The 26,621-nt window shown below is 37.4% G+C and overlaps 1 protein-coding gene across 4 annotated transcripts; it reads left to right on the top strand.

Annotated features, from left to right (window-relative positions):
• Positions 1–1,515: 1,515 nt before the first annotated feature.
• LOC107877504 (transcription initiation factor TFIID subunit 1) lies at positions 1,516–26,476 on the top strand. Of its 4 annotated transcripts, none has more exons than XM_016724163.2 (22): positions 1,516–1,673; positions 2,907–2,967; positions 7,086–7,192; positions 8,981–9,043; positions 9,244–9,289; positions 11,152–11,412; positions 12,846–12,946; positions 13,705–13,873; positions 13,967–15,056; positions 15,791–15,993; positions 16,104–16,341; positions 17,751–18,087; positions 18,986–19,195; positions 19,334–19,426; positions 20,031–20,237; positions 20,714–20,917; positions 21,625–22,111; positions 23,335–23,525; positions 23,648–23,767; positions 23,882–23,938; positions 24,021–25,010; positions 25,599–26,476. In XM_016724163.2, the coding sequence occupies exons 2-22, from the start codon at positions 2,922–2,924 to the stop codon at positions 25,947–25,949; spliced, it is 5,571 nt and encodes a 1,856-aa protein (XP_016579649.2). In that variant the 5' UTR covers positions 1,516–1,673; positions 2,907–2,921; the 3' UTR covers positions 25,950–26,476. The 4 variants fall into 4 exon arrangements, with proteins under 4 accessions (XP_016579649.2, XP_047271001.1, XP_047271002.1 ...); XM_047415045.1 differs by having other exon boundaries at positions 23,642–23,767; XM_047415046.1 differs by having other exon boundaries at positions 1,518–1,696; positions 23,642–23,767.
• Positions 26,477–26,621: the final 145 nt, after the last annotated feature.

Below are 26,621 nucleotides of genomic sequence, written 5' to 3'. Positions count from 1 at the left end.
AAACATTTATTTTTTCATATTTAATTGATTAAAAGATTTTGTTTTTTTATAGAAAAAAAATTTCTAAAAATAAAGAAAATTGTTTGCTAAATAAATAAGAAAACACTAATTTTATGCACACTAAATTACGAAATATATTTAATTCAAAAAAAATATTTATAGGAAAATAGTTTTTTCATTCATACGAAGCACATCCTAAATTTTGATACATTTGTTAAAGAAACATTTAAGTGAAAAGGTGTAAATTATTATGCTCCTGAACTTTGCGATTTAAAGCTGATATATCGCTCGTTTAAAAAATGACTCATTTATACCTCTGTTGTTATATAAATGATGAATATATATATCTTTTGCGGTTGACGAAAGTGAATAAATTAATTTTAATAGCCTAGAAGCAATACATGGATGTATTTGATCTTTCTGACAAGGTTTAAGGTATATTTGATCATTTTCAAAAAGTTTAAAAGTATATTTAATCCTTCTCACATATAAATTTCTTTGCCTTCTTTAATTTAATTTAATAAATAAATTAAATAAATACGTCTTAAAAAAAAATGTTCTTCTAAAATTATTTGACGCATAATGTTTTTATACAACTATTCTCCTATACATTCTTTTACAAAGTCTGTTTCACTGTACTGTTATTCTATATAAAGAATTTATTGTTGACCATCTGAACTTTCACCTAATTGGTGACGGTATGATTTCACATGTTGTACTGTTTGAATCTACTGTTAAGTGGATTCTATATGAGGAATCTACTTTCAACTACCTGAACGTTTGCTTAATTTGTGACGGTCAGATTCCGCAGGTTGTATTGTTTGAATCTACTGTTAAGTGGATCTTATATGAGGAATCTACTATGAACTACCTAAACGTTTGCTTAATTTGTGACAGTCAGATTCCGCAGGTTGTATCGTTTGAATTCACTGTTAAGTGGATCCTATACGAGGAATCTACTATTAACTAATTAGTGATGATTTGATTTAGCACGTTGTACCATTTGACTCTACTGTTAAGTGGATCTTATACGAGGAATCTACTATTAACCACCTGAACTTTTACTTAATTGGTAACAGTTTGATTCCGCACGTTGTACCATTTAATCCTAATGTTAGGTGATCCTATATGAGAAATCTACTATTAACTACTCGAACTTTCACCTAATTGGTAACAGTTTAATTCCGCACGTTTTACCATTTGACTCTACCGTTAAGTGAATCCTATATGAGGAATCTACTATTAACTACCTGAACTTCCGCCTTATCGATGACAGTTAGATTCCGTTGTAATCTTTTACCTATTTCCTTCCCTTACCCCCCAAGGCCCAAACTTCTTGCTTTTTTTTTTAAAATAAAAGTGGATCTTATATGCTCAAATTTTCAAAATTAAAGGTCTATAAATGCTCAAAATTATACATCAAGGACAAATATAGACTTACCCCGAAAATTAAGGGTCAAAGTTAAAATTCATCAAAACTCCTCCTTTCTCTTCTTTACACAAATTCAAGAATTGAACTTTGCATAAACTAAAACAAAGTGAATCTCTATAAAATCCCTTCTTAAATTGTTACAAAGTTCAATTCTTTTTGCATCACAAAATTCTTGCCAACACAATTTTCAAGAAACAAAGAGAGAAAAGGAAAAGTTTTTGCCAGCGTTCAACGAATCAAAGTGTGTGCTTTTTTCTTCTTGCTGTACGTTTAATTGTCTAATTGTGTGTAATTAAACAACCCCTTATCGTATTTTGTGAAATTAAAGACACCCTTTTCGTTTCTTGGATTGAATTTGTCAATGATGATTTGAGGGAAGTAAAAGGAGGTTCTTTTATTGGGTACTTTTTTGCTTTTGTACTTGATTTTTGATGTGTTTATTATAGCTGAGGTACCTTGGTATGGTAGTGGTAAGGCTGTGTACTTGTGGTATGTTGTTGTTGTTGTTGGTTCATTACTAGTGTCAGGATAATCAAGTGTTTAATCATCTATTTGTGTCTAATTAAACAACCCCTTATCGTATTTTGTGAAACTAAAGACACCCTTTTCGTTTCTTGGATTGAATTTGAGTATAGTGATTTTAGGTGAGTAAAGGAGGTTCTTTTATTGGGTACTCTTTGCTTTCGTACTTGATTTTTGATATGTTTATTCGAGCTGAAGTACCTTCGTAAGGTAGTGGTAAAGGCCGCGTACACACCAGTTACCACCCTCCCTAGAACCCACTTGTGGTATGTTGTTGTTGGTTCATTACTAGTGTCAGAATAATGAAATGTTTAATCACCTATTTGTGTCTAATTAAACAACCCCTTTTCATTTTTTAAATGAAATTAGAGACACCCTTTTCGTTTCTTGCATTGAATTTGACTATGATGATTTGAGGGGAGTAAAAGGAGGTTCTTTTATTGGGTACTCTTTGCTTTTGTAGTTGATTTTTGGTGTGTTTATTCGAGCTGACGTACTTTGGTATGGTAGTGGTAAGGCTGTGTACACACCATTCTCCCTAGACCCCGCTTGTGGTATGATGTTGTAGTTGTTGGTTCATTACTAGTGTCAGAATAATGAAGTGTTTAATTATCTATTTGTGTCTAATTACACAACCCCTTTTTGTTTTTTTAATGAAATTAGAGATACCCTTTTCTTTTCTTGCATTGAATTTGAGTATGATGATTTTTGGTGAGGAAAGGAGGTTCTTTTATCGGGTCATTTTGCTATTTTGTTATTTGCTTTATGTACTTGGATTTTGGTATGTTTACTCAAGTTGAGGGTCTATCAGAAACAATCTCTATACCTTCGTAAGGTAGTGTTAAGGCGGCGTACACACCTTCCTCTACTTGTGGGATTACTCTGGCTATGTTGTTGTTATTGTTTATGGTTCATTACTAGTGTTAGAATAATGAAGTGTTTGTTGTTGCAGAGTTGCTGACCTAAGATGGGCTATGAAGCTGGTGGTACATCCCGTGATGGGCGTGATGAAGGTAACATTATATATATGTATTTTTGGAGTCAGTTTTGATAGTTAGGAAGCTGGTTCTTGATTTTAGTGTTATCTCAGTTATCATATTATTTGTTGTTGCTACTTGTTCTCTTCTTAATTGTTTTCTACATGGTTTCTTTGTTGCCTTATTTGCTTTACATGCTTGATTTTTGATATGCTTTACTTGAGCTGAGGGTCTACCATAAACAAACTCGCTACCTTCACAAGGTAGTGGTAAGGCTATGTACACACCATCCTCTCGAAAGTCCACACTTGTGGGATTACACTGGGTATGTGGTTGTTGAATTATCTCCTGGATGAAGGGAAGTCAGTAATTTTGTGAGAACAGAAAACTGATGATAAACATTTTAGTGAGATGAAGTCTAGACAGAAGCTCAAGCTTATTTGAAAGAATATACGAATTGCAATTAAAATTAGTAATTTCAGCATCCTGTGTACAACAATGTCAATACTAGTCTAGCTCTTTCAAAGTTGAGACTCAAAAGTGTTTTTTAGATTTGCTGATGCCGATACTAATCCAGCTGTTTCAAAAGCTTTTCACGATAGCTTGACCCATGAAGTGATAACACCTCTGAACATGTTGCTTCATCGCTTTAAGCTTTTTTTCTAATATCCAACTTGCACCTAAATTTTTTCACCAAGTACTTGCATTCTCCCATCAAGGCTTTGGCTGATTGAAAGAAATCACCTAGTATTTTTTTCCAAATTCAAATCTTGGTCTCCCACAGTCTTAATTGTACCTACATAGATTAGATCACACCCTTGGGAGCTTTGGTAAAACGCGTAGGTTGTGTGGATCTAAAATACTTTTTTCAAAAATAAAGGTGTATATTATAAATTCTTATTTCCGTATATGTGTAATTAAATAGGGTGAAGCCTTGTATCCAAAACAAGTGGGCTTTCTAGTTTAATACTTCTTGATGAGTTTTCAAGTCAAACTATGTAGCATGGAGGTTTAGTGGTAGGCTGTCACGTTGCTAGGATTTTTTTAAGAAGGGTAACATTTGTGTATTTTCTTTAAAACAATACATAGGTTGTACTGAAAAACATATTTGCGAAGTTTCAAAATGAAGACAAGTGTGTCAAGAACCTATAGTATTCTCTAAATACAACTGTCTACACCAAAAAAGCCTAATGCAGTTTCTTTTGATTATCTGTAGATCATAATTTTTGCTCTCAAAAACATCTTGAATTCCTTCCTTTCTAAATTGTCCACCAGATATATGCTGGGACAATCTGTCTCTGTTTGAAGCTCCTGCTCTTGCCTCCTCTGAGCTGTAGAGTAGATGAGTAATTTTGTTAGGCATAACCCAATCTATACCCCTGAGATAAACAAAAATACTCCACCACTGTGTTGTTATCCTGTGTTGTTATCCTGCACTGTAGAAATAGATGGCTAACTGTCTCATCCTCTTCACCACATAAGTAACATCTTGAACACAAGGACAATTTCCTCTTCTTCAGATTTTCTTGAGTCAAAACGGCTTCTTTGCCAGTAACCAAGTGAAGCATGCCACTTTGAATGGAATCTTCACCTACCAAATATGGTACTTGTTGTGTCAGTTGATTACCCTGATTCAAAAACTTATAAGCAGAACTCACTTTGAAATTGCCTTTACTGTCTAGGTTCTACCATTTGTGCCTTTAAAAACCTCCAAAACCATGAAGAACTCATTCACTGTCTCTATTTCCCAGTCATTAATGTTCCTTCTAAATTGGATGTTCCACCCTTGCCAGGAATCAAATAAACTCATATTCTGTTGTACTGCCATCCCGTGCATCTCTTGGAACTAACCCTTTAGACTGGCTGGTCCCAACCGTTTATCTTCTCCAACAAAGGTCATCCGTTGTCTTACACTTACTTTCCTCGTCTTATTTTGCTTTGATAACTTTACTCCAGTATGCTTGAGGTTCTTGAGAGTACTTGAGGGCCTTGCTTTGAACCTTCAGTTCCTAGTGCCAAGACCTCACTGCTTCTTTGCTCTAAGCACTTTCTTCCATTTGACTAGGTGTAGGACTGTACAATCAGTTTCTTTGTTCCCTTCCCATAGAAATCCCTTCTCATCTTGTCCAGTTTCTATATGATGCAGATGGGAAAGTTGAACATCATGTAGGTTGGCATGACATCAAAAACAGAGTTAATGAGAGTGACTCTACCTCCTAGGGATAAATAACGTGATTTTCCACCATGTTAGCTTTTCCTCACAATTTTCTATCACTGAATTCCAAATGCTCGTGGATGTGGATTTAGCCCCAAGAGGCATTCCCAAGTAGGTAGTAGGCAAAGAACCTACTTTCCCACCGAAAATCCTAGCTAACTCCCCATATTGGTGACCTCATTGATTGGAAATAACATACTCTTAATCTTCCAGCTGAATTTCTTTACACCAACATATGGTCTTTCTGAAGCCTTGTACATCCACCAAATCAACCTCATTCTTTCTTCCTTTTTTTTGAAATGGTAAGTATATCGATGTCAAAAATCAGCACTAAGTATGTGCTTGTGATTACAAACAAAAATGAAGAAGAGACCAGAGGTAAATAGAAAAACTTGGCTAGTATACAAAAGATTCCATGAATTGTAATTGGGTTCGGAATCCTCTATCCATTCCTTTTTACACCAAAATTTATCAACAAAAAATGATCTGATCTGGACATGTATGTTGGAACCAAGACCCTGTGGCGTATGGAGCCAAGACATGGATAAGGATAGTGGGGGATATTGGAGCACTTCCCCGGGGGATGGGACTCTTAGCCCATTTTAATTTGCCTTAGTGATGGATGAATTGATTTCGTGAATCTAAGGTGAGTTGACATGGTGCATGTTATTTGCGTGTAACATAGTTTTGATTGCCGATTTTGTAGCAGAGTTAAAGTTGTGCTGGAGGTTTGAAAATAAACCCTGGAGTTTGTTGGGTTCAGGTTGAGTAGGACTAAGACAAAATACTTGGAATGCGAGTTCAATGATGTAAAGTATAAGGCTGGCATGGAAGTAAGGTTTAATACCTAGGTCATCCAAAAGAGAGGAAGTTTTAAGTATTTTAGTTCTATTATCCAAGGAAATGCGGCTATTGGCGATGATATCTCACATTGTATTACTGTAGAGCTTTCGGAGTCTTGTGCGATAAGAAGGTGCCACCAAAACTTAAAAACAAATTCTATGGTGTTGTGGTTAGACCAACTATGTTGTATGGGGCGAAGTGTTGTCCAACCAATAGCTCTCATGTTCAGAAGATGAAAGTTGCGGAAACAAGGATGCTGCTATAGTTGCGTGAGCGTACTAGAAGAGACAGTATTAGAAGTGACGACATCTGAGACTAGGTGGGAGTGGTTTTGGTGGCAGATAAGATGCGGGAAGCAAGATTGAGATGACTCGAGCATGTGAAGAAGCGAGACACTAATGCCCCAGTGCGGAAGTATGAGAGGTTGACTATGAACGGTTTCAGGAGAGGTGAGGTAGCCTGAAAGAGTATTGGGGAGACTGAAGAGGTGATTAAACAGGATATGACACACACAGTTTCAGCTTATCGAGGACATGACCATAGATAGGAGGTTGTATAGGATACAGGTTAGTGTAGAAAGTTAGTAGATACTAGATCGTTAAGTTACCAGTTTCAAAAAAAAAGTTAGTAGATAGTTGAGCATAATTCGCTACCCCTGCATAGTTCGTACTAGTAGTCGTAGTATTACTTTGGTAGTTTCTCTTAATTTCGGTTACTATCTATTGTTTCTTTTATTTCGATAATCATATTATTTTGTTGTAGCTACTGTTCCTTTTTCAAAATTGTCATGCTTTCTATAATATTTTTCTGTTACTTCTTCACTTCCTTCATTTTCTGTTTTGAACTGCTTTCATTTGCTTTTCCTTGAGCCGAGGGTTTATTGGAAACAACCTCTCTACCTCCCAAGGTAGTGGTAAGGTCTGCATATTCTCTACCCTCCCCGACTCCACTTGTGGGATTACACTGGATATGTTGTTGTTGGTTGAGTTCTTCCCTCCTTTTATAGCGTCTCATTATTTCTACACCTGTTTCTGCAAAATGAGGAAGCTGGCAATCTGAGTGTGATTCAACTGACAACTATGTCTGGTTTTTGCAGATGATGATGAGGAATATGAGGAAGCTGGTGGCGGTAACCGATTTTTGGGATTTATGTTTGGAAATGTTGATTACTCTGGTGATCTCGATGTTGACTACCTTGACGAGGTGATTTGCTCCTCTTTATTCTTTTGTCCCCATGTAATTTGACTCTCAAATACTTAGTATGGGGTGAGATCCCAAATTAATATGTTAGTATGAGTACTAAAGTGTCTCCAACTCCAAGTAGCAGTTGAACCTAACAGGATAATTATTTACTGGAATTTCTGCATAAGCAACTAATTTGTACCTTTACATGGACCATGTTTTGTAATTTGATGTGGAAAGTGGTCAGCTTGAGGTTGGGCATTGCTTGAGGGTGGTGAAGTTTTCAAGCTCCCTTTCACTTATTTAGTTGTCGCAAGGATCAACCTAAGGAGTACTTGCATGGAATTTGGTCATGCAGAGTTTTGAGAGAACCATGGAGGTTAACCTGTTTTTCCTAAGAGAAAAACTATTGCTAATTAAAAGCACATACTCCTGGTTTAGGAAGTGCCATACGTCAATTCGAACAATAGCTATGCCTCGGGGCTCTTTTTTTTTTTTTTTTTTTTTTTTTGGCCTGTCCATGTTTGTTTAATCTCTTCTATTTCTCCTTTTCCATACTCAACTTTGTAACTCATTACCTTTATGATTAAAATATTTTGCGTTATTCAATTTGGGAGCCGAGGGTCTATTGGGAACAACCTCTCTACCTTCACAAGGTAAGGTTAAGGTCTGCATACACACTACCCTCCCGGACCCCACCTGTGGGATTACACTAGATATTTTTTTTTTGTCGCATTTTTGTGTCTTTCATTTTCTTTACTAAAGCCATATTTGCTCATCAACCCTTCAAGAGATTTTCCTCTGTTTTAAGGCTTCATCGTTCAAGATGATTCAGGAATGCACTCGCATCGTCGCATAATGCGATATGTGAAGCGATGCAAGCCAACCTTACAGAAGAGGGCGTATCACAGGGTTATGTGAGATGTGAGCCGATGGGAGAAGCGAGCTGATGCGAGTGCATCATGTTGATTTTATTTTTATGATCAGTTTTTTTTTTTAAAAAGTCGCTTCATGTTGATTTTATATTTAGGTTCAATTTTAAATTTAAAAAAGGAGTCTACTGCTATGACTGCCACTGCTGTGAATACCACTGCTGCGATATTCTAGGGTTAACCTTGAAGTCCACTGCTGCCGCTACCACTACCACTGCTTTTTTTTCTGGTTTGTTTTGCTATTTTGCTGAATTGTTTTGCTGGTCTGTTTTGCAGCAGGTGTCTCAGTGATCAAACCTGTGATTTTGGTGTTTACTTTGAACTTCTGCTTATATATATTGTCTTTATTGTTGATTATATAGCTGTTGTGGTCTTCTCAGTTTTGTCTTACTGTTTGGATGCTCTTTTTAGTCTTTTTTCTTTTAAATTGCGCTTCACTTCAATGATGCGCTCGCGTCGCTTCACGCTTCGCATAATGTGTAATAGGGAGCCTTGTTGCTTTTTTCCACGTAACGCTTCCCTGAACACTGTGATGCGCTGTAAGACCTTCCCATCGTGCTCTTGCTTTATCGTCATGTTTCCAACTTGCGAGGGGCATAGTTATTGGTTCGCCTCCCTTCTGCTTATTAGTTGCAGTGGTTCTTTCGATAAGAACAGTTCCAACAAGAGCCAGATGTTTCCTGTAGCCAATATCTCAGCAATCTCACCAAGGGAGGATGCTAGCTGGGTTTATAACTTATTTGTGGAATTGTCGTTCATTCATTTTCATGCTCCACAAATTCTCTTTCAGATTTTGCATGTTGTGTGATTTGAACTTCTTCTGGTGTCTTCTTTACTTATTAAGAGGTCAAACTCTAATGGAAATTATGTTTTTCAGGACGCCAAGGAGCATCTTGCTGCTTTAGCTGACAAGCTTGGTTCGTCTCTGACAGAGATAGATGTATGTATCAAAACTCTTTTGTCTCCATAATTTGGAATTATATCTTCTGAGAAGTGTAGACCCAATCTTTTATCACTATGATTTGCTTGGAATTATATTTCGGATCAGGTGGTATAAATATGAATGATTGTTACCCAATTTCTACCTGAGTAGTTTTGGTGCTAATATTTTTTCCATGTCTCTTTCCCTTGGATGTTCAGTTGTCGGTGAAGTCCCCACAAGCATCTGCAGATGCTGCTGAACAAGGTACATGTTTTTCCACGAATGGCATCTCATGCAGCTTCTTTCTTTCATCGGTATTTAGTTCTTTGATACTTACATTGGCAATTCTTGTCCTTTTCTTTTCGTCCTATAAAAGTTTGCCATTATCACAAGTAAAAGAATTCTTAATTAGACATTGTAAGCATATTAAGCACCATTTAGGTCTGGTTTGCTTTTGGTAAATTTTGTAACTATCCCGCTGTTCATATGTTTTTTCAGTCTAAGTGCTGGCTTCATTACAAAATGTTACTTTGATTAAAAAAACAACAACATTGTAAGCATATTGAACCTGTAATGCATTATAGAAAGATCCAGAAACAATTCACTTGTTTGACATTCGGATATTCATATTACTGCAGTGAATTTGGAAATACTGGCAATTATTATTAAGTTGATATCAGAGGCGGATTCAGGATTCGGAGTCTCAGGGTGCCAAGTACACTCATCGATTTAATTAACCGGAGACTCCAAATTTTGGATTTGCCTCCAAGGGCAGAACCAACTTGTGGCCAAAGTATTAATCTTAATCTCCTTCGTCAGAAAACTGTATTATTTATATATAGTTAAAAAAATTTCTTTGATATGTAGTAGACGTTGAAACTCCTTCGAATAGTTCGTGCGTTTTTTTCTTTTGATTTTAAACCTCTCTAATAAAAATTTTGGCTCCGTCACTATCTCTTAATAGGAGTGGTTAAAAGAAGGAATGCTTTAGCATTTTATCTATTTATTTTTTAAAAAAATATTAAAAAATTATGACTTTCGCAATTTGGCCTCAATTTTGTGTGCAAATTTTTATTATAACAATTAAGAACTAAAATTCATTATATATTCAAAATTTACAATTTGGTATTTTGAAATAGAGTCAGAACTCAGACATTAAAGTGAAAATAGAATTAGTCTCTTTTTAAAAATAAAATAAACTAGCAAGCTTAGTAACATATAAAGAACTTAAACCCTCTCCATTCTTCGCCCTAAACTTGCTATTTCAGTCAAAACTAAATTAGTTAATATAAGTCAACAATAATTAAAAACATATCTAGTGAAGAGGAAAAAAAAGAAATTTTTCAATTATAATATCGAGCTATTGTTATAGATCAACTTAATTTGAATATTTAAATCTTATTTATGTTGAAAGAACAAGTCAAATAATGAGTTCTAATTATACCTAAGTTAATGTCCTAATTGCATGACTGCATAGTTGGATACAATTGATTTAATTGATAGAATTAAACTAAGTATAAATAACCAAAAAGAAGTGTTGATGCCAGCAGGATTCGAACCTGCATCCTCTGAGCGGAATATGAGCCCCTTTGCCAATGGTGCTATGGAACACTTTGGCATTCAGGGTGGCACTACTATTATATATCTACATTCTTTATATATATACCTATACATGTATAGAGTTTACATAGAAGCTTACGGGTGGCGTGGCACCCTCACGGGCCTTAATAGATCCGCCCTTGGTTGATAGTCATGGTTAGGCTATAAGCTGATATTTGAAATGGTTCCACCAAATGGAGCTCTGTAGGAAAACTAATCTGCAGCTGACATTTTTTTGTTTAACAGATTCTATATGTTGTTTTGTGCCAGATATTCTTATGTTTCTTCATTTCTTTGTGCTACTATTCTGAAGCTTGGTGTGTTAAAACTCCAGCGGGCATATAGTTTGTTATTCTGTTTTCTGAATTATTATTATTACAATTATTCACAGCACATGGTTCAGTGTTTCGTAAAGCTTACATTGGGTTTTCATCATCTTCTGAAACCATTAGATTTTTTTCGACCAATCTTTTCTTTTAGAAGTCATTTCTCATTCCTTCCTCCCCCCCGCTTCATTGAAAACACAGATTATGATGAGAAGGCAGAGGATGCTGTAGATTATGAGGACATTGATGAGCAATATGAAGGACCTGAGGTACAAACTGTGACCGAAGAGGACCTATTATTGCCGAAGAAGGATTATTTTTCAACAGAAGTCTCTTTAACTACTTTGGAGAATCGTGCTTCTGTTTTTGATGATGAAAACTATGATGAGGATGATAATGACGAGGAGAAGGAACAGGAGGTGGTAGAGAATACTGCTGAAGCTCAATCTACTCCTGGAAAAGGTTAGTTTAAGGGCAATGTTTACTTGGGCACTGGTGTTTCATAAATGTTTTTATATTGTTACTCTCAATTATTGATGACTCTACAATTTTTTGAGTGTAACTTTACCTTTTGATATTTTAATCTCTTTTACTGACTACCACTACTAGATTCATAGGGCTGTTCATCATGTTTGTTTGTTTCATACCTCAGTTCTATTACAAAAAGTTGCCGTTCTCCTAAAATGAAATTGAAAGCCGGGCCTAATAGCATCAATAGCTAAATGGTCATGACTCTTTGGAACATTCACATCCCAACAGAAACATGTGGAGCTCAAATGAAGCTGAATTTTAAACTCGTGGATCAGGAGACACTCAAGCAAAATATAACCCAGAGTCCCATCTGTAAGAGGGCAGCAGAAAATAAAACCAGCATTGTGAAAGCAAGATACTATGGTGTTGGTGTCACTTGGGTTAATGTGAGTTGTTTGGAGAGAAAGAAATAGGAGACGTTTTGAAGGAGTAGAGTCGAGTTTCTTTCGGTTAAGGAGTAGTCCCTGTTCCCTTATTTTCTTTTGATGCACACAGAAAGTGCCCTGTTGTATAGGTGATTGGGTGGCGTTTGTAGAGAATCATATCCTTTGTAGATCCTTTACCTTTTGATATACCTCTTCTACACGGCCAATTTGTCCATGTTTAATGAGAATATATTTAATTGATCAAAAAAATATTTCGAAGTTTGTGCCATTATTTTGCTTCTCTTTTGATGGCATCGTCTTTTATAATCAGCTATCGGTGGATAAGTCCTCGTTTCACTTTTTGATATCAGTCTACAGTGTCAAGACTTCTGTGGGGGGTTTGTAATTGTGACTTTAGCTTCCATCTTCTCTTGGAAGTCTCAAATGATTATCTTGTGAGGAAGCTAATTGCACGGCAGATTTCAGTGTCAGCAAAATCAGAAAGTGGGAAAACATATTGTTTCTCTCTATTTGTTTGAGAAGATAATAATATCATAAAAATAAATAAAGTGGGAGGAAAATAATTTTATTTTCTATTGCTACTTCGTATCTTATTTGTTCCCCTTGGGTTATGTTACGGAAGTATGGAATCATTTCAGCAGCTACATGACATATTTCAGTCCTTAGAGCACTTAATGTCATGGAATGGATTAGTATCAGTTAGCTTGTTTTCATCTCAAAGATTTCTGGGTAACACTATTAAAGAATTCTACTCCTGAATGGTAGCCTTCTGCTGAAGGAAAAAAACGATGTTAAAGATATGAAAAATTTGATTGCTTTCCAAGATCTGCTGAGATATGAGAAATTAATTTAGGATAGGGAGTTCACAGTTGGAGGAAAAGGAATAAATCATGGAGTTGCATGATTTCATTTAAATCAGTGTTAAATATTTCTCTTTGCATCTTCGCGTTAAACCTATTTGTCATGTTCTTTTCGTAGGAGAGTATAACAATGATGCTTCAGTGCTTTTGCATGGGGAGAAGGTTCCAGAAGAAGTTATATCCACAGATGCTCCCGAATCTAGTGAAGATCTTCAGGAGGTTTGTCCTCTACAAATTACAATGGAAAACTACTTATTTTTTGTGTTCCTTTGATTCTGACTTGTTGCATGAAGTGTATGCCATCTCTTTCTTTCTCTTCTTGTTCTTTCCTTCTTGTGAAGTGGGTCATCAAACAGTGGATATTTTTGCGTCACTTTCTTTTAAGAGCGATCTTTTCAACGGCTTCTTGAGATTTTCCTGAAATAGCTATTGGAATAATTCATATTTTTCTACGAGGATTAAAAAAAATTGCTTGAAGATTGATGAGGCTAGTTAATGCATTTTATAAGTGCCTTCAGTTATTGTATTTATAGGCTGAGGTATTCTGGACATATGGATTTTTATGTCTGTTTAAATCCTATAAATTTCTGGTGGACCACTCTTAGTAATATATTAAAATTTCGGTTTTACTTTCGGTTTTTTTCTTCACAGTTAAAAACTATTGGGAAGTCGACAAATATTAAAGCACTCTCTTTTTTCTTTTCTGCATATCTATTCCATGGGAAATCTGCATTTATTTGAAAGTAGTTCTGGAATGTCTTTGAAATATTGTTCTCCTCTGTTATGTAATACTATGTGGGAATACACTGGGTATGTTGTTGTTGTTGTTGTCTGTTATGTACTACTACTCTATGCTTGGGATAAGCTAACAACTGCAGATAAGTTGACTTTATGGAGACGCTAATTGTCTGATTTGTTGTCTGCTTTAGAATAATTCTTGTTTTCTAAATAGTGCTGCTTTTTATGCTGGTTGTCAGGATGAACCTCTTGCTTTGGAAGAGCCAGTTGATAGTCAAAGCTCTATGCCTCTACCTGTTCTTTGTGTAGAAGATGGGGTGGCAATTCTGAAGTTCTCTGAAATTTTTGCCCTCCATAAACCTCGGAAGAAAGCAGAGAAGAGGGAGCGGCGTTGCTCTGTTCCTAAAGGTACCTTTTGCTAATAAGAAAAATCTCTCTCCAGCTCTGTTTAGTAGTATTAGTATGGTTGAGCCTTTCTGTAGCACATTCTTGTATCAACAGACAAACACAAGGCCATGGACACGCTGGATAGTGTTGAAGAAGATGAAGTTACATTACTGAGAGGGTCCTATGAAGAGTTTCCTTGGTTGAGAATGTCCCATGTACATCATGATAGTTCTTTAATGTTGCTGGATAATGAACCAGGAACAGTTCAAGAGACTGATGACTTAAAGCCAAAAATCGAGAAAAAGGATTCTTGTTGTAGTGCTGAACCAATGAAAGAAAATCTACCAATGGATCTTTCTACTGATTGGAGCTCACCTAATTGTCCTGAGTTCTATCCCCTTGACCAGCAAGATTGGGAGGATAGAATTATTTGGGATAATTCTCCTCCATTGAGTGATAATACTGCTGAGAGTTGTGAGATTTCTGAACCTGATTATGAAGCATTGACTGATAAACAACTGGATGTGGAGGCTGAGTCTCAAAGTTTCCAGTCAGAAAAAGAAATCGAACCCCACGAGAAAAGTCATAGCTCCTTTTTTTCTTGCAGTGTTTCTGTGGAGCCTTTTGATTCAAAACAACCTTCACGACATCTGGATAGTTCATTATCAGAAGGAAGATATCATCCTCAGATTTTGAGATTAGAGTCTCGCTTGAATGCAGTTAGGCAAAAGAGCACAGATACTCCAAAGGATGAAGCTACTGATGAAAGCCTCAGTAGCGATGCCTCAAGGCGATTTAGCAAGCTTACATTACAAAATAGAGATATACTGGAGGAATCTTGGGTGGACAACATTATTTGGGAACCAGATCAATCCTTTCCGAAGCCAAAGCTCATATATGATCTTCAAGACGAACAAATGCTTTTCGAAGTTTTGGATAACATGGATGGCCAACAGCTTCTGCATCATGCTGGAGCAATGACCACAACTGGTTTAATAAAGCCCAATGATGGTGATTCTGCTGAGTTATACGGTCTTAGTGATTTATCCGGGAGTTTCAATATTGCCAATGACAAATTCTATCTGAACAGAAAGTCAACTCAGCAACTAAAGTCACATTCAAAGAAACGCACTGCACATGGTCTTAAAGTTCTGCATTCAATACCTGCTCTTAAGCTGCAGACAATGAAGGCTAAGCTAAGCAAGTAAGTCTTTGTGTGTTTCATTTGACATTCTCTTGTACAATTGTTAATTCTTCTCTAATTTCTCTTTTGGATAAAGTAATTACTTCATTCATGTGGCGGGAAAATTTCCCGTTTTACAATTGATAGAAAAATATAGTTCTCTGTGAGTAAGACCCTATCAGCTATACCCCATGGTGCACTCAACGTTTATTGGGAACAAAAACATGAAAAACATGACTACATCTGTATGGAAGTACGTTCACTCCCTTCGGAATCTGTCTTTTTCTTTTCTTTTTGAATACCTAGATGTACTGTGAAAGATAGTTTGGATGAATTAGAGTCTAGAAAGATGGAAGAGCTTCTCTCTCCAACTAGCCCTTGCCTTACACGAATGAACTTTCCACTCTATTTGTTCTGTTTTGTATCTTTCGTTTGACACTTGTGTACAGAGGTGGATTTCACATAGTCCTGCCCAAGCTATAATACCAGAAGTGTCTTTCCTTTTGCAGTTCAGTAAACTTTGGACTGTATTTTTTTTATCCGTTGACTTGAGCAACCCATGGAAAAAAAGTCTGTCCTTGCATCAGTTTCTACGAAAGTAGGGATTAGCATCATAAGTGCCATACTTCCATGTTAGAACTGCTAATCACCTCTATTAACAAGATTTTGGAAGTGCATTCTCTTGGATTTATCATATGTATTGCTTGATTGCTTCAGTTTTAATGTTCGTTTATGTGATTTAATCCTCTTTGCAGTAAAGACATAGCAAATTTTCATCGGTCAAGAGCTTTATGGTATCCCCATGACAATGAGGTGGTACTTAAGGAACAGAGAAAGTTGCCTACACAAGGGCCAATGAAAATCATATTGAAGAGCTTGGGTGGCAAAGGAAGTAAACTTCATGTAGCAGCAGAGGAGACCATTTCTTCCCTTAAGTCAAAGGCGTCCAAGAAGCTTGGTTTTTAATTTTTTCTATCCTTTTAGTTCATAACCATCACTTATATTACATCTATTTGGTACCCTTGTATCCCAGCTATTACTAACTTTCATCATGCTATTTGTTTACAGATTTCAAACTGTCTGAGTCAGTGAAGATAATTTATTGTGGGAAGGAGCTTGAAGATGATAAATCTCTTTCTGCACAAAATGTGCCACCAAACTCTGTGCTGCATCTTGTTCGTACAAGGATACATTTGTTGCCTAGGGCACAAAGGCTTCCCGGTGAGAACAAGTCTCTGCGTCCTCCTGGGGCATTTAAGAAAAAATCTGATCTTTCCGTGAAAGATGGCCATGTTTTCCTAATGGAGTAAGTAAACCCAAAGATTTAGTTGTGCATTTTCTATTGATATTCTGATGGTATTTCTTTTTGGGTTATTTCATGCTCAATATGGATAAATACCATATAGATGAGGGGGTGTTATTAGTAGAAAACCATGTTCTCGTGTAAGGTTCTTGTATACTGGCAAGCCTTTGCCCTTTCCTTATGAAACTTTTACTTCTATCAAAAAATTATTGCTTTGCCTTAAAAGAGAAAAGTGATTTCTGTCAATTTGAATAGATCTCTTGCATTGGTTAAGTGGATATTCGTGTTGCATTTAAGTAGTTTATTTTTGTGAATCTTTTGAAGTGCTTTTTCTTGTTTTGTTGTAATGGAATTTCAAAGTATCCAAGTAGGGTACTGAAGAATGTTTATTTCTGAGATGTAACTGAAGCTATTTGTTTTTGGTGTGAATTGTGCAAATAGCATTTATCTTAAATGCTATTTGTATAGAGGTGGATATATGAAGCACTAAAAGATCTTTTTCCTGTCATCTATACTCTATACAACATTCCTACATATGTTTTTGACCAACTTGGTGTTGTTGATGCCTAAAGATCTTTCTTATTTCATCTAAATTTTTCGTGTTAGGAGTAGATCCCTTTTCGTATAACAACAACAACAACAACAAACCCAGTGTATTCCCACAAAGTGGGGTCTGGGGAGGGTAAGATGTACGCAGTCCATACCGCTACCTCCAAAGAAGTAGAGAGACTGTTTCCAATAGACCCCGGCTCAAGATAAAGATTAGTAAATGGGGGGGGGGGATGGGTGACATAAAAGAAAATCAGGAATAAGAAATGATAAAAATAGTAATCGTAGAAATATGAAATATGAGAAAATACTGGCAACACGAAATAAGACAAATAGGAACTAAGACATAAGAAAAAGGGCACCCACCTATGTACACAGTCCTAGGGTTACTTTCCCGGCTACACAAGATCTCTCCTAACTGCATGTTACAACCCACACACTCACACTAGCCTTCTACCCTTATCCGCGCCCTCCACACCTTCCTATCTAGCGTCATGTCCTCAGTCAGCTGTAGCTGCTCCATGTCATGTCTAATCACCTCCCTCCAGTATTTCTTCGGCCTACCTCTGCCCCTCCTGAAGCCATCCAAAGCTATCTTCTCACACCTACGAATTGGGGCATCCGCGCCCCTCCTCATCACATGCCCAAACCATCTCAGCCTTCCTTCCCGCATTTTGTCCTCCACCGAAGCCACTCTATGCACTCTATGCAATCACATGGTACATATTTTTGTCACCACCTTGTGTGTCTATAGAAATCTTTTGATTAAAGAAAAGCTCTCATCACTTCTTTTCATGTACACACAACTTTATGATGTACATCTTTGTCTGCCTCAACACTTTTGTCTGCTTTTCTACTTGCAGATACTGTGAGGAGAGACCTTTGCTCCTTGGAAATGTTGGAATGGGTGCACGATTGTGTACTTATTACCAAAAATTATCTCCAAATGATCAGCAAGGCACCTTGATGCGCAGCGGAAATACTGGATTGGGGAGTGTGCTCACACTTGATTCTGCTGATAAATCCCCCTTCCTTGGGGATATAAAACCTGGTTGCAGCCAGTCATCTCTCGAAACAAATATGTATAGGGCACCAATATTTCAGCAGAAGGTCTCATCAACTGATTATTTGTTGGTTCGCTCAACAAAGGGTAAACTGTCCATAAGGCGGATAGACAGGATTGATGTCGTAGGGCAACAGGTTATCTACTAACCTTACTTGTCTCATTTAAGTACTTTCTTGATCACTCTATGAAAATTCTTTTTTATTTTTTTATTTTTTGAGAATGTAACATTTTGTATATATTTATCAAAGCAGCACTCAGGTTGTGCTGAAACCATATTTACAAGTGAAATAGAAGAACTTTCCTCCGGAAACCTTAACAAAAACGTATGTGTCTATCATTGAAGCAATATCTTCTATATATCTCTGGTTAGACCAAAAACAGAAAAGTCTAAAACAATTCAACTTGATCCTCTAAACTGAACTGCTAACATCTTCAAAACATCTAGAATTTCTTTCTTTCCATACTGTCCACCAAATGCAAGAGAGGACAATCCTCCATCTATCTCTGTGTGTCAATCCTACACCTGCCTCTTCCCAGCTAAGCAAGACCTCAGTAATCTTCCTTGGCATTGTCCAAACAATACCTCTGATGCTAATGAAGATCATCCACAGCATGTCCATGACCCTACAGTCTATGAAAATTTTCTATGTCATTTTCTGATGAACTTATTGCTAAAATATTGATTGTTTTAAGAGATTGTTTTAGTAGGCCATTATTTTGAACCATGGCATCATGAAAAATTTGTGATTCATGTTATTATGTTTTGCCAGTATGAACCTAAAACAATGAGCTGTTGCATAATAAACTTGAGTTTTGAAATTCGGAAGGCATATAAGTTGGTGCTCCCGTGAAGGGGGGATTCCTTTGATTTTCTCATATTTTTCATTGTGCACATCCATTCTCTTTGAAGCATTCTACTTGTTTTGCTTGATCTGGTGACCTGAGCTTTAGTGCTAACGATTACAAGTTCTCTTGATGTTTCCTGGTGGGTCTATTTCCTTGTTTAATTCTCTTTTCGTGTTATCTTTGAAGGAGCCTCACATGGAGGTAACCTCTCCTGGATCAAAAGGTGTTCAGACCTACATAATGAACAGGCTATTGGTATATATGTATCGTCAATTTCGTGCTATTGAAAAACGCGGTTCACGTCCTTTCATCCGTGCGGATGAGCTGTCTGCACAGTTTCCTAGCTTGTCAGAGGCCTTTCTTAGGAAAAGGCTCAAACATTGTGCTGATTTGCAGGTACTTTTCTGAAGCATCATTTCAATTCTTTAATACAGACATCAGAGGGAAAGAATTTATTGAAACCGTCTTTATCGCACTTCACGTGTTCCTTCCCCTTATGTGTGTCATAAGTAATTGGGTGCTGACATGATGCAGAGAAGATCAAATGGACAGTTCCAATGGGTTATGAGGTTCAATTTTCGGATACCATCTGAGGAGGAATTGAGGAGGATGGTTTCGCCAGAAAGTGTGAGCCAAAAGATCCCTATTTCTAATTTCCCTCTAATTGCTGCCTGAGCGCCCCACCCCGAAAAGACCCCCTCTCCCAGTTATTAAAAAGAGAAGAAACTTGGGTACAAATAACACTTCCTTAAAGCTTCATCTTTCGATTATAATGGAGTTCTTAACTTTAGCACATTTGGTATTGGCAGGAGGCTAAATCTTAACGTGCATCTTAATCTTTAAATGTGCATTCAGATTCTGACGCTTCAATCTTAATAAAAACAAATGAGGCCTAAATCATGCTGGTCCCCACTCTCCTATTGGAGACCTAGGACATAATTCATCAAGAATAGTATAAATTGTTGATGGTCTATAACTTGTGTTTCTTGGTGAGTAGTTTAAATTGCTGGACTCTGTTGCAATAAGAAATTTAAAATTCACTCTGAAAGTCATTGACCTCGGTGCAGGCTAGGATTCAAATTCCATTTTCTGAGAATGTTGTAATGTTTTCCGCTATACTGTTATTACGCCAATGCAGTCTTTTCTTCTCTACTGTTTCACATTGACTATGTTATTGGGTTTTCAACCATTTATCAGAAATTCTTAGTTTCATGATTTTCCTTTGGCGCAGGTATGTGCATATGAAAGCATGCAAGCTGGCCTCCATAGGCTTAAGCGCCTAGGTATTACGCGGCTTACTCATCCTACAGGTCTATCAGCTGCAATGAACCAGCTCCCAGATGAAGCAATTGCTTTAGCTGCTGCATCACATATTGAAAGGGAACTTCAAATCACACCTTGGAACTTGAGTAGCAATTTTGTTGCCTGCACAAACCAGGTAGATCATGCTTGCATCATTTATCTTTGTATTCTTGTCTTCGACAAAAAGTCGTCTCTTTTTGGATTGTATATTCCTAGGAAAAAACACAATAAATAAAATGTGGAACTGCATCCTTTCCTTCTTGGTGATTGGCAGTTAACTATCTCAATGTATACATGGTACTATATCTCAGCTACTATGTTTGGTCATTCTTTTTCCTGTATGGTCACTTCTGTTATCTTCTTAATTTTTTATCTGGTCATCAGAGAAGCGTTGACATGAAGCCTTGGTGGGTTTAAATAATTCAAACTTTCTGCTGCCTTGATAGAGTACAAGGAACGTTCCTTTGATCATTAAGACAGTAATAATTATTTATATTGTAATGTCTACTGTTTCATCAAGTTAGTGCTATGAAATACATGTAACATTGTTTTCTCTATCCGTAGCATCTTAGCTAGTCCTGAAACTTGATCTTTCTTGATACTTTTCTGCAGGATAGAGAAAATATTGAGCGTCTGGAAATTACTGGTGTTGGTGATCCATCTGGTCGGGGATTAGGGTTCAGTTATGTCCGCACCACTACTAAGGCACCAATATCAAATGCAATCTCCAAGAAAAAAGCAGTTGTTGCCAAAGGGTCAACAGTAACAGGCACTGATGCAGACTTACGAAGACTGAGCATGGAAGCTGCACGGGAGGTGAGTTGATCGGGATGGTATTAGGATTGGATTTTACAAAATGTGATTAGTTAAAACTAAATTGTCTTTTAATAATACATATGTTTCCATTGACATAGCACCCAAGGGTGTGGACTAGTGGTTCAATAAAGTGGGGTTGAGCACCATGAGGTCTCAAGTTCACTTCTCAACAGAGACAAAACACTAGGTGATTTCTTTCCATCTGTTCTAGCCTTGGTGGACAGAGTTACCTGGTACCTGCTGCTGCTGGTGGGAGGTGGCAGTTACCCCGTGGAATTAGTCGAGGTGTGCACAAGTTGGTCCGGACACCACAGTTATCAAAAAAAAAAAAAGTTTCCATTGACATATATGTCAACTGATTTCTACAATTTTATGTGGTAAAATTGCGAGGAAAATAAATTTCCCCTTTTTAGATTTGGAACCTAAATGAATATATCCCTTATGAAAGCTGATTCAAAACAAAATTAATTCTGACTAATCGGAAACGTTTTTATAGTTTACAGCCCTTAGTTGATGGGTGCCTGTGTAGTTGATTGTTATGCATGAAGTGCTCATGTCCTTATTGAACCCCATTTCTCCTTCTAATTCTTTTATCTTGTGGCTAGTCGAATGTGGTTTATGGATGAATAGCACAATGGGGGTTTTCCTATCAATTCATAAGTACGTGTTTCTCATTCGACATAATAGTGTATTCCCCTGCATTTTAGGTTCTTCTCAAGTTTAATGTTCCAGAGGAGCAGATTGCTAAACTAACAAGGTGGCACCGAATTGCTATGATTCGCAAGCTTTCTAGCGAGCAAGCTGCATCAGGTGTTAAGGTTGATCCAACAACAATAAGCAAATATGCTCGTGGCCAGCGCATGTCCTTTTTGCAGCTGCAGCAGCAAACTAGAGAAAAGTGTCAGGAGATTTGGGACCGACAAGTCCAAAATCTTAGTGCAGTTGATGGTGAAGAAAATGAGAGTGACGCTGAAGCAAACAGTGACCTAGACTCATTTGCCGGTGACTTGGAAAATCTTCTTGACGCTGAGGATTTCGAGGATGGAGAGGAGGGTAGTCATGAGCCAAAACGTGATAATGTAGATGGAGTCAAAGGACTCAAGATGAGACGGCGCCCCTTTCAGGCTCAGGTGGAAGAGGAAATTGAGGATGAGGCAGCTGAAGCTGCAGAATTATGCCGCATGCTCATGGATGGTATGGAACATGGATATATGTATATATTTGTTATATGTTGTTTCTAGTCCATCGTTGGCATCTTTGATGTAATATCGATAGCGGAATTGAAACCCTAAAGTTATGAAAACTCCAGCTTTAGAAAGCTAAAACCCTCGATCAATGGAAATCCAAAGAACACCTGATCTAGAAAGATAATCCTCAAGAAGAATGATTCTCAAGCAAGCAATTCCATCTACGTTGTTTAGCAACAAAGACCATAGCCCCAATACTCAAGATTATCACTCATCATTCTTAATAGCTCAAAAATAATCTATCTAATAAAATGACATAAGCTAGTATTTGTACTAGACTAATGATAAATACAAAAATATTCTTAATGAAACAAGGGTCTTCTGAGGCATGAGGGCTTGGGTTTAAGAATAACCTCTTTGCATGCGTAACCCCTTTCCTCCCTACTCCAAGTAATCTTCAAAGTGCAGTCTTGTACTTCTCTTTTAGCAATGTTCTTGAGCTTCAAGCCTTCATTCCTAGATCCCTCTAAGCCTCTGAAATGGCGACTTGATGAAAGCTCTTGAACTTCTTAGCTTGGCGTGCATGCATATAATCTGCTATAATCTGCAAGATTCAGAAAATTAAGGTGTACCTTTCTCTGTTGGTGCCACTTCAATGTTACTTTCTATTTCCCCTGGAAAATGGAGATTTAGTGTGAGGGATTTTGGAGAAAAAAGAGCATATTAGGTTGGTACGTGATGTATATCTTCATGCCTATGGGTTTGGGACTTTTTGTATTGTCAAGGATTGTTTTTGTTGATACGTCTTGGCATGATCAATACTAAAATTCTTTTCATGTGACGTTCCCGATGAAGCAGCAATTTGCTCCTTGCCTAGAGTAGAGTACTTTTATTTTTTTACGGAAGTCTTGACAAGTTGTTTAATTTGCATCTTGTCCTTGAAAGACCTACCAGCTCGGAATTAGCTTTGTTTAAGAAGATTGTAGGAAATATTACCAAATTGAGGTTGATATATCCAAATTGCCCATAAGAACACTGCCTGCTCCCTTTTATAGGTATAAGACAACAATTTTCCTTTGAGGTGAATTGCAATCCTCTTCTTCAATAGAATAATTTTACACAGCATCTTTTTTCATGGTAGAAACAATTTTATTTGTCGCCTGCCAGCAAGTGCAGCCTATTTTAGAACATGTTTCTTATTTGGTATTGATTATATCTACTATCTTGCAGACGATGAAGCTGATCGGAAGAAGAAAAAGAAGGACAAAGCCATGGGGGAACAAGTTGGTTTTATACCAGATATAAGATACAGTTTTGTTACTGAAAGCATTGATCGGGGTAAAAAACCTCAGATATTCGCTAAGCCAAGCCTCAAGTCTGATGGGCCATTTGCATTGGATTTCGGTGGAAATCAGAAGGAGGTTGTTGCCCTTTTTTCCTCACTTATTCCATGCTGCTCTACTTATACAAATAGGACATTGTAGGCATGTCCTTAGTATGTCAACCAGGTGGTGCAATTCACTGATTTTCTTTTTAGCTGCAGGCTGAAGGTTTTTCTATTAAAAGAACTCCACCTAGCAAGGTGAAACCCAAGAAAAAGTTTGATGTTATGGACGCTGGATTGTTTAATAAGAAAGTTAAAATATTAGGGGATGGAATAAAGGTAAATATCCTTACATAGTTGTCTATATCCTATCCTTACATAGTTGTCTATATCCTTAGTGTTTCTTGATTCTTATAAGACATGAAACTGATGTGAAACTCTCCTTGGACACAGCCCCTGAAAGAGAAGAAGTCAGCAAGAGACAGCTTTGTCTGTGGAGCCTGTGGTCAGGTTCGTGGTTATATTTGAATTTATCATCTTATTCTTTCTAAAAGTTATGAAGGCTAATCAATTGACTGGTCTTATTGTACAGCTTGGTCACATGAGAACTAATAAGAATTGTCCCAAGTATGGGGAAGACGTGGAGGCACGAGCAGAAATTACTGATCTGGAAAAGACTACAGGAAAATCTCTGAGTTCTACTGATCACTTGGATCAGCCTCAGATCTTCTCAAAGAAAGTCATCCAAAAAAATGGAACAAAGAATGTGATGCTCGATGCACACGAGGATGATAATTCCAGTTCAAAGGCCAAAGTTCTAAAGGTCAAATGTAGCTCAACTGATAAGCTTCCTGATAAACCTACTCCTGCTACCTCAGTTAATTCTGAGATACCAGTCACTTCGGATGCTGAAACTGGAACTGTACCACCCCCCATGAAATTTAATAAAATCAAGTTCTCAAATAAGATGAGAGCTGAGGATGTTTCCAATGAAGCTCACAAGTCTTCCATAGTGGTAAGGCCACCAGCGGAGAGTGCAGACTCACATCGCAGCAAGAAAATTGTAATTAAGCAGCTTAAGGACTCCTCAAGTATGGATGAAGGCTTCCTGGATGGGAACGGTGGCATGGAGTTCAGAAAGACGAAGAAAATCAATGAATTGTCGTACTTCGGGCAGCAAGAGAGGGAATACTTCTATGAAGAGGCTTTAGGAAGGAAAAGAATGGACGACAAACGATTATGGGAAGAGGAGGAGAGGAGAATGGCTGTGAAGCAGAGAGAAGAAAGAAACAAGATGTATGAGCGACAAAAGGCATTAGAGGAGCAGGAGAAATTAGCAGCGATTGAAAGCTATCAAGATGCCATAAGAAGAGAGAGGGAAGAAGAAGAACGTCTAAAGGAGAAGAAGAAGAAAAAGAAGAAGCCTGAAATAAGAGATGATTACTTTGATGATTTTCTTCCCAGAAGAAATGACAGAAAGATACCAGATCGAGACAGATCTGTGAAGCGGAGGCAAACTTTTGAGTCCGGAAGGCATGCTAGAGACCATGCACCGCCAAAAAAGCGCCGAAGAGGGGGAGAGGTAACTAAATCTATTATGCTTGTTTATGTCTTATTTCTGCAGGTAATAGTGATAGTCGATTTACTATGGCCACAGATCTAGATCATATCTAACCCTTAGTGCATTTTGTGTTGTGTCCAAGTGGTCTAACTGACCTTTCTCTCATGTTCTTGTTGGCTAATTTGGTTGCATGGTGGTGTTCATAGAATTTTCCGATAAGAAATGAATATTACTGGGTAAGAGAATACTCGTCTAACTACGATCATGGTGGGTGGAGGTTTATGGTTAGTTTTTTGAAATGCTGAGACTCATGGGCTCCTTGTATGTGAATAGAAAGGGAAAATGATGAAGGCCTACAATAACATACTGGTAGGTTTTTCCTCATACGGCTGATTATCACGTCTTAAGCAAGGACACATTCTGTATGTGCATAATTCTGTCATTGTTGGTCAATAAGCTGCATTTGGAAAAGCAAGATGTTAGCAAGAAATCCTCTGATCTTATTTGATCCATGCTTTCTAAGAGTTGCTTGCTTCTTCTGTAGTACCCTGGGGCGATTTTGCAGTAGTCTTTTCATTTAACTGAGATGTGGTTGAATTTTGTTTGAAGGTTGGTTTGTCAAATATTTTGGAAGAAATTGTTGAGACACTGAAGTCAAATGTGAATGTATCGTACCTCTTCTTGAAGCCAGTGACTCGAAAGGAAGCTCCAGATTATCACAAGTATGTAAAGCGTCCTATGGACCTATCTACAATCAAAGAGAAAGCCAGGAAACTGGAATATAAAAACCGCGGGCAATTCAGGCATGATGTGGCACAGATCACCATCAATGCACATCTGTACAATGATGGGCGGAACCCAGGTATTCCTCCCCTTGCAGATCAGCTTCTAGAGATTTGTGACTACTTGCTCGAAGAGAATGATTCCATCTTAGCTGAAGCTGAATCTGGCATTGAGTGATGATACTTCATATCCGAACCCTCGTCTCTGTTGGATCTAAGTACCATCAAGCAAGCTTTCATTCGCCGCTCACAATCTAGTGTCTATTGTTCAGCAATGTAGAGGATAGATCTTCGAGTCGCGTCATTTGCAGCCACCCCTACGCATGTATCAGATAAACAAGACACAGCTAAAGGGGTTGTATCCCATCTGTATAATGGGTTTTAGTAAGCCGATGATGCTGTGTATCGACCATTTTGTTCTAGCTCATGCTCAACAGCTCAAGGAAGGAAACACGACGATTGGGGTGTGGAGGAGAGAATGTTGGTGTATCTTAATCATTGAGTAGGATCTCAATCATGTGAAATATATGTGCAGTTTCTGCAAAACATTCTAGTCATGTAAATGTTAGCAATTATTTGGTTATTCCTCATAGTCCTCTGGGTTCTAGGTTGCTTCTTTTAGCTATGTGAATAGAATGAAATTTCAGCTAATTAATTGGATTTATTCCTCATAATACATCTTCTTGTTATAAACTATTGTGACCATTTAACACTGTACCATGGTCTATGTTGGTTTGTACAGATGACCGTAATGAGAGTTCACAACAACATATCGAGCGTAATCCCGTAAGTGTGAGAAGAGTAGAGTGTACACATATCTTATTCCTATCCCGTGGAGGTAGAGAGATTG

This window comes from Capsicum annuum, chromosome 7 (assembly GCF_002878395.1).
Source record: "Capsicum annuum cultivar UCD-10X-F1 chromosome 7, UCD10Xv1.1, whole genome shotgun sequence".
Lineage (NCBI taxonomy): Eukaryota > Viridiplantae > Streptophyta > Magnoliopsida > Solanales > Solanaceae > Capsicum > Capsicum annuum.
The sequence above is the reverse complement of the archived record's forward strand: the minus strand, read 5'-3'. Positions and strand labels throughout refer to the sequence as shown.